At 41.9% G+C, this 7,218-nt stretch overlaps 2 protein-coding genes across 2 annotated transcripts; one reads left to right on the forward strand and one right to left on the reverse strand.

Moving 5' to 3' along the window:
- Positions 1 to 532: 532 nt before the first annotated feature.
- NDUFS6 (NADH:ubiquinone oxidoreductase subunit S6) lies at positions 533 to 6,480 on the reverse strand. The gene is made up of 4 exons (XM_065751673.1): positions 6,305 to 6,480; positions 3,632 to 3,685; positions 1,756 to 1,878; positions 533 to 677 (listed from the first exon to the last, which is right to left on the reverse strand). Exons 1-4 carry the CDS (start codon positions 6,446 to 6,448, stop codon positions 612 to 614), a joined length of 387 nt encoding a protein of 128 aa, XP_065607745.1. The 5' UTR covers positions 6,449 to 6,480; the 3' UTR covers positions 533 to 611.
- Positions 6,481 to 6,527: 47 nt separating this feature from the next.
- Positions 6,528 to 7,014, forward strand: MRPL36 (mitochondrial ribosomal protein L36). The gene is made up of 2 exons (XM_065751674.1): positions 6,528 to 6,601; positions 6,685 to 7,014. Exon 2 carries the CDS (start codon positions 6,695 to 6,697, stop codon positions 7,007 to 7,009), a length of 315 nt encoding a protein of 104 aa, XP_065607746.1. The 5' UTR covers positions 6,528 to 6,601; positions 6,685 to 6,694; the 3' UTR covers positions 7,010 to 7,014.
- The last annotated feature ends 204 nt before the right edge of the window (positions 7,015 to 7,218 follow it).

A 7,218-nucleotide genomic window follows, 5' to 3' on the forward strand; every position in this document is an offset into this window, starting at 1 on the left:
GAAATCCAAGCAAAATCAGTTATTTATATTCTGAACTTCTCATATGGAAGAGAAATGCTTATGTCCTCACCTTTCAGCTCACACTGATTACCATTTCATACAATAAAGGACGGGTAGCTACTTGATTACAATCTTTCTTCTGAGATATGCACCTATAAATGTTACAGTGCTGAATATTCTGACTTTCTATTACTTTTACTTTTTCATCTGGATAGATTAAAAACCATGAGCAAATTAACAGTGTAAAATTGAATCAAAAGACAATATTCTAGGATAACCTATTGCCAAGTCATTTAAATCCAATTCAGAGTTCAAAAGAATCCAAGTCTACTTGTTACAAACCATCTTTGCTGAATTCTAATGCCACCTTCAAGTCCACAAGAAGTCTGACAAACAAAACATTTGTGCCATAAAAACAAAAATCAGTACTACATAGATAATATACCTTTCAGGTCATCAATACTCATAAAGGTAGGTTTTAAAGATGTTCAGACTGGACTTTCCATAGCTAAGATAAACAAAAATGCTAGTCTTGAGCTTTTAAATATACTGTTTATTTATAGTTAAGCATTAACATCTTAACAGAAACATGCAAGCATGCAGATAACCATTCAGTGATGTTTCTGTTTAAACTGAAGTCCACAGTAGCCACATGTTCCAGTCTTTGTGTCTTTGTCCTGTAAAAATAAATACACAAGCTGCTAGTTTCACTTTACAGAACTGTTTATAGGTGCTAGCATTCAAGATTTGAACTACAGATGTTGCAGAATTTGATCGTTAATGCAAAGATCTCAAAAGTTACAAAAGCTAAAGCATTCCTTAAGAATGTAATGCAGACCAAAAGGACTAAGACAACAGATCAACAGTGCACTACAGACATTAACTTCATAAGACTAACAAAAACAAGCTTCCCAGTTTTATGAATTAGAATATCAGAGCATCTACTCTGAAGAATGTAAAATGAATCATTATAAAATGCTTAGTTTATTCAAAATATAAATGTCTGTGTTCATAGTTGAGAGTTGCAATGACACTGCAGCTAAAGGATAACAGTGTCTCCCACTATCCTTTAGTATTAAGCAAATACCAAAGTTCAGATGAGCAAACAAAGACTAAGTCATCCATGGTAAGGAGTTGCCTGAGAACAATACCTAATCAGCCAGTGATCACTGATTCTACCAAGTTCATCAGTAATCTCAATGTCATTACTCTCCAGAGAAAGATATCACTATTGTCAAGGAAAACAGGAAGATAATGTCTTATTTTTTCATTGATTCCCTATGATGGAATCTTCCAATCTTCAGAACTACCAAGATTCCCATGAACTGCAAATACATTTCATTTTTTCCTTGAACTCACAAGACTCAATACAAACTGCATAATTCAAAATATACAGCATTTTAACAGCTAGAATAAACACCTCAAAACAGATGAAATGTGTTTTTTTGCTTACAAGGCACTGCTTGTTCATAGTACTTTGTAGTTGATTTCTTTTTTCAGAAGAGAAAAAAGGACCATTTCAAACAAATCAAAGAATTTTTTTATTTTTCTTTTTTTAGATCAAAGAAAAATTTCTGGTAATTTCAAATGGAAACTCTCTAACTTTTATGGGCAGAAATCTTAATTTTACATCAGGCACTAAATAAAATGAGCCTCTCATTATTCTTTTACTTTGTTCAATTAACATGCTAAAACATAATCTTACAGATAAGAATTAGCAAGCAAAACAGGCTACATGAAGAACAGCAATATTACCAAGTTTATGTATACTTTAGGATGTCCCAAAGCTCCACCACCACCATCACATGATATAATTCTGCTTTCAACCTCACTCACAGGCTGCTCTGCTATTAAATCAATTGCAAAATTCCTGTTCACCTGCAAGGGAAAAAAAAACAAAAAACTTTTGGTTATCTTTGCCACTCAAACAGAAAATAATTGCCATTTATTGCTTCCCCAAGTAGTTCCACTATAGCCATCTAAAGAAGTTCCTTCATATGTTTCCTCCCACCTCATCCACAGCTGCAGCAACTTATGTTGTGCTGTAAAACAGATCAGTGAATTGAAGATGTTACATTCAGCAAAAATTATCCCCTTCCTCTGACACAGGCCACACCAGTGCTCAGGCTAACAATACGACCTAGGCAGATTCAGCAAATAGGTGAGCAGGAACAAGCAAGCAGCTAAAAATGGAAAATATTTAACTGATGCTGCCTCTGTATTGTGCTTTAGCCACTACATGATAAAACTGCAAAAAGACCCTGTGCTGATAAACTCAAAATAATAGCAGGACAAGTAAGGTCAGGAGAAAGATGAAACAACTGCCAGTAGCTTAGAGCCTCCTACCATACAAGTTAATCCACCACTGCACATGAATCTGAAGAAAACATTACCATGCTGCATAACAATTAGAAAGGCAAATTGTTTCTGATTAAGAACAATAGGAAAAGTAGAGCTGAAGTGGAAGGTGTGGTGTGCTATTAGATTCTCTGGTATGTTCAGAATTACACAAGGATGAGATTACACTGTTCTGGCTGCAGCAGATTAATAGCTGCTGTTCTCAGTATTCTCACAGCTGTTTCAGATCCTTACCAGAGATCATTAATCCCCCAGTTCAGCACAGTAAAACAATCAAGATCCAGCACAAAGAACAATGATTTCAACTCAAACACATGGATTTCTTTAGGCAAACAATTAGATTGGCAGAACCAAGGGGACAACATACACAACCTAGACATGGTCTCTCAGTCTGGAAGGAGCTGAGAGAAGACATGAGCAGAACAGAGGTGTGAGGCCAGACTTCACTGATGGCATATGCACCCAAGGACTGTAGTCCACAGCACACAGCCACAGAGACTATGTCTAAGTAGCCCAATTTGATTAAGGACAGCATATTAAATAAAAGAGAAATAACTGAGAAAGCACAATCACCAACTCGGCAGGCTAGCTTTAGCTCAGAAACAAGACAGCATTCAGACTGCAGACACTGCTGCAAAGTTGCAACACCAGCAGACAAAACACATTTGGGAAACTCCTAGGATATTGGTAAAGCCACTAGAAAGATATTGAAGTTATTATTCTTATGAATAATACAGCATAATACTACATGTTGCAAACTTCTTTTTTCTGAATTCAGTTACTATTAAAGGACATCTTTCTTAAACAGAGAGAATAATTGTGAGTTTTGAATTTCCTTCCTCTTCTTAAATGTAGTGCATCACAGAATTAGTGTTTCTGTAATTGTGCAGAGTAACACAACCATACCAGCACTATGATTTAACTAGAATCTGAGTTTCCAGGACAAGTCACTGGTATGTAACCTGAAGTACCAAAATACATTTGGAAAAAAAACTAGTGGTATCTTCAGTGTATTACTCGCCAGTAAGAAAATTTAAGTATTCAAAAACCTAAGTCTGGTATGTGTTTTCTGGGTAGTCAGTATTATAAATGATAACCAATGCTTTCCTTTCTTCCTGTCTTTACAGGAAAATATATTTCCTGCTTAAAGTCATAGTAAGCACATAAAGACTGCCAAAAATAAAACATGCTACAAATCTGAGTAACTGGCATGCAGTTCATGTCAATAAATAACACTGCTCCCACTCCACAGAGGGAAAGAAGTATAGGTTACCTCCTTTTGTCGTCCAACAAATCTAACTCTCCTGTAATCCTTTTCATCATACACCTGAAATACAAAATAAACCTGATGTTATTTAAAAAGCCTTGACCACAAACAAACTCAGAACGCTATCAAGACTAAATTATTTAAGCACTTCAAAAGTTTCAATCATCACCGTCTTACCAGTATGCACTGCACAGAAAAAAAAACAACCAAACAATTCCTGTTTTTCTTTAATAAAATAAATTGTAGATTGAAAAACAGAGGAGAAAGCCAGTAAATAGAAGCCTTAGCTGTGACCAACAGATTTATTACTTGTTCCTTTATCTCACACTGTCATCTGGAAGGTGAACTGTGAAACGTAAGTTTTATTTTTGTGTGTGTGTGTGTATATATATATATATATATATGTAAAACTTTCTAATATCTATGAAAAACAAACAACTAGAAATAGATATACTCTTCCAACACCAACTACACCAGCCACACCTCTTTCAGAACTCCATAAAACATTATATAGCTCTCTCTAGTTGTCATACACTAGGTATGTACATATTGAAGAACAGAAGATATTAACTTACAAGCTACTTACACAAGGTCACCTCCTATCTGTCAGCATCTCAACTGCATCAACTGTTGAACTCAAATTACAGTGCTTGTTAAATACTGTACCTTTGACTTTAAAAAACAACAACACACAAGTTTTGACTACGTAGTACCTAACAACATCGAATTCTACAGCATGCATTAAACAAAGATGCATTCAATTTTACTGTAAGCCTGTTATCTGAAATGTATGCTGTCTAGATACTCTAGACACTTTAGAAAATTGCAAACATTTGATTTCCAAATAACTTTCTCTGCAACTTTCATGGATCAACTTAAAGATCCAACGCCCACCTAACAGTAATAAGTTGAGAATATTCTTGTAACACTTTTAATCCTAACCAGAACTAATGGACTACAAAGTTGCAAAAAAACAGGATGTTAGTAAAGGTTGAACCTCCCTGACCACATTCCATTACATCTTGTTGCCACCTGACAGACAGCAGCAGTGGGGATGCCTGACAACATGGCATCTGACACAGAAGTGCAGATGAAGCAAAGACACACCACTGAATTCTTCCATGTGTAAAGGCTGGCATCCATTAACAGTCATGGATGCACACTGAACATTGAAACCAAACTGCCTAAGAGCACAGCAAGGCAGTGGTGGTGTGTTTCAGCAGTGGCAACAACAGGTCACCTCTGCTGATGCAGTTTTACTAGCTCAGCATGCAGGCTACTTGTTCACTGCTAGTGAGCATTTATAGCTAATAGTGGGGATGATGTTGCAAAAGAGCACTTTGTAGCCGAGAATTTGCTCTACCAAATACTATTATCACCCTCATCGTATCTGCTGTGGGTTCTATAGAAAAAAATAGGAGACTAACTACAAAGTGACCTATGTATACTTGTGACACAATCACAGACTTGCTCAGGTTGGAAAAGACTATCAGGGTAGCATTGTTAGGATGTAGTTATACTTATCTCTAACAACCCACCGCTAAATCACGTCCCTAAGTAACACATCCAAACTATTTTTAAACACATACAGGAATGATGCCTCAACCACCTCCCTGGGGAGGCTATTCCAGTGCTTAACAACTCTTTCTGTAAAGATTTTCACTATATCCAACCTGACCCTTCCCTGATGCAACTTAAGGTCATTTCCCTTGTCCTGTCACCAGTGAGAAGAGACCAACCCCACACTCACTGCAATCACCTTTCAGGTATTTGAAGAGAGCAATAGGGTCTCTCCCCTCAACCTTCTCTTCCCCAGGCTAAACAGCCCCAGTTCCTTCAGTTGCTCCTCATAGGGCATATTCTCCAAGCCCTTCACCAGCCTTGCTGCCCTTCTTTGCACCTGCTCCAGCACCTCAATGTCCTTTCTGTACTGAGGTGCCCAAAACTGAACACAGTACTTTAGGTGGGGCCTCACAAGTATGAAGTACAGGGGCAGGACTACACCACACCATTACTGACACAGGCCAGGATGCCACTGGCCTTCCTGGCCACCTGGGCACACCACTGGCTCACATTCAGCCAATTGTTCATCAGCAGACCAAGGTCCCTTTCTGTCAGGCAGCTTCCCAGCTACTCCTTCCAAAGCCTGCAAGGTTGCCTGCAGTTGTTGTGAGCAAAATGCAGGACCTGACACTTGACCCTATTGAAACTCATAGTGTGACCTGGCCCATTGATGCAGTCTATCCATGTCCTTCTGCAGTGCTTTTCTATATGCCAGTAGATCAACACTCCTTCCCAACTTGGAGTTGTTTGCATGCTTACTGAGGGCGCACGCAATCCTCTCACCAAAAATAAAAGGAAACAAGCAGAAAACGTTTGCCTACAGAACAGTGTTTTGTCAAGGCCACAAAGAAGAGAGCTTGCAAGACCGGTACATCAGCACAGTGGGAAACACCTACAGGATCACAAACAGCTTCAATCTATCCAAGGTTCTGGAGAAGCGCATAAAATTAAAATGCTGTAGCTTCATAACAGCACAGGACAAAAGCGTTCCTTCAGCCGCTACCAGCTAGGGCCCGAGAAAGCCAGCCCCGCGCAGCTGATGACAAGGAGCACAGACAAGAACTGCACTTCCGCTGCGCGGCGACCACCAAACCCTCCTCCACCACAGCCCCTCACCTGTCCCGTGTGTGTCACCGGCTCGCCGGTGTCAGCAACCCGCAAACCATAAAGCCGAAAGGAAACGGGTGGGTCCAGACGAGACAGAACCGAGCGGCCCCAAGGCCGCAACAAGCGACGGAAGGTCGCACAGGGCGCCGCCATCTTGAGCCCGCTTCAGCGGCCGTGCGCATGCGCGTCCTCCGCACGCTCCCTGCCCGGTCTCGGCACTGCGCATGCGCGTGGCTCACGCGGGAAGGCGCCCGCTGCCCGGCGAGGAGACGAGCGGTCTGCATTCGTTGGAGGCAGCTGCGTTTGGTAACGGCTCGCGCTGAAGGGAGGAGGGAGAGGGGCGGGTCGAGGAGCTGGCTGGGTGCCTTCATCCCTCACTGTCCCCGCAGGGCGCGGATCATGCTGTTCTTCCTGGCCAGGGCCGCCGGGCCGCTTCGCTCGCTGGGCCGCTCGGCCTTGTGTTCGCTGGCGCCGCGGTGGCGGCCAGCGGCCGTGCCCCTACCCGTGTCCATACCCCTGCGAAACGGGGAGGCCGCCTCCAGCCGGGCCCTGCTGGCCGTCCTGCCGCCGCCTGGGCTGCTGAAGCTCTGTGCGGGGCTGAAGACGAAAACGTCGATAAAAAGGCGCTGCAAGGACTGCTACATTGTTCGCCGCCGGGGCCGGCTGTACGTCTGTTGCAAGACCAACCCCCGGCACAAGCAGCGGAAGCTGTAGCCCCGTGTGTGTGCGGCCGGCAGCGTTTCCCCAGAGGGAGGAAAGCAATAAATCTGATGCTTGCGTGCAACGCCTTGAATTTCGTGTGTACGTCTGCATCACTGGGATTGCTCTCTTTTCCCTGGCTGACTTGTAGTAGGTGGCTGCTGGAGACCCAAATCAGAAAGTGACTGTGTTGAATCTGGACTCTGAAAGTAAAGCAGCCTGAG

The sequence above is a fragment of the Cyrtonyx montezumae genome, unplaced genomic scaffold (genome assembly GCF_038088225.1).
Source record: "Cyrtonyx montezumae isolate F1298 unplaced genomic scaffold, pur_monq_1.0 scaffold_8, whole genome shotgun sequence".
Taxonomy (NCBI): domain Eukaryota; kingdom Metazoa; phylum Chordata; class Aves; order Galliformes; family Odontophoridae; genus Cyrtonyx; species Cyrtonyx montezumae.

Excerpts from the sequence above, each read along its gene's own strand:
- NDUFS6 (XM_065751673.1), bottom strand. The coding sequence starts at position 6,448 with ATGGCGGCGCCCTGTGCGACCTTCCGTCGCTTGTTGCGGCCTTGGGGC. Across the intron at positions 3,686-6,304 it reads CGGTGACACACACGGGACAG|GTGTATGATGAAAAGGATTA; the intron begins GTGAGGGGCTGT and ends TTTGTATTTCAG. Across the intron at positions 1,879-3,631 it reads TTGTTGGACGACAAAAGGAG|GTGAACAGGAATTTTGCAAT; the intron begins GTAACCTATACT and ends TTTCCCTTGCAG.
- MRPL36 (XM_065751674.1), top strand. The coding sequence starts at position 6,695 with ATGCTGTTCTTCCTGGCCAGGGCCGCCGGGCCGCTTCGCTCGCTGGGC.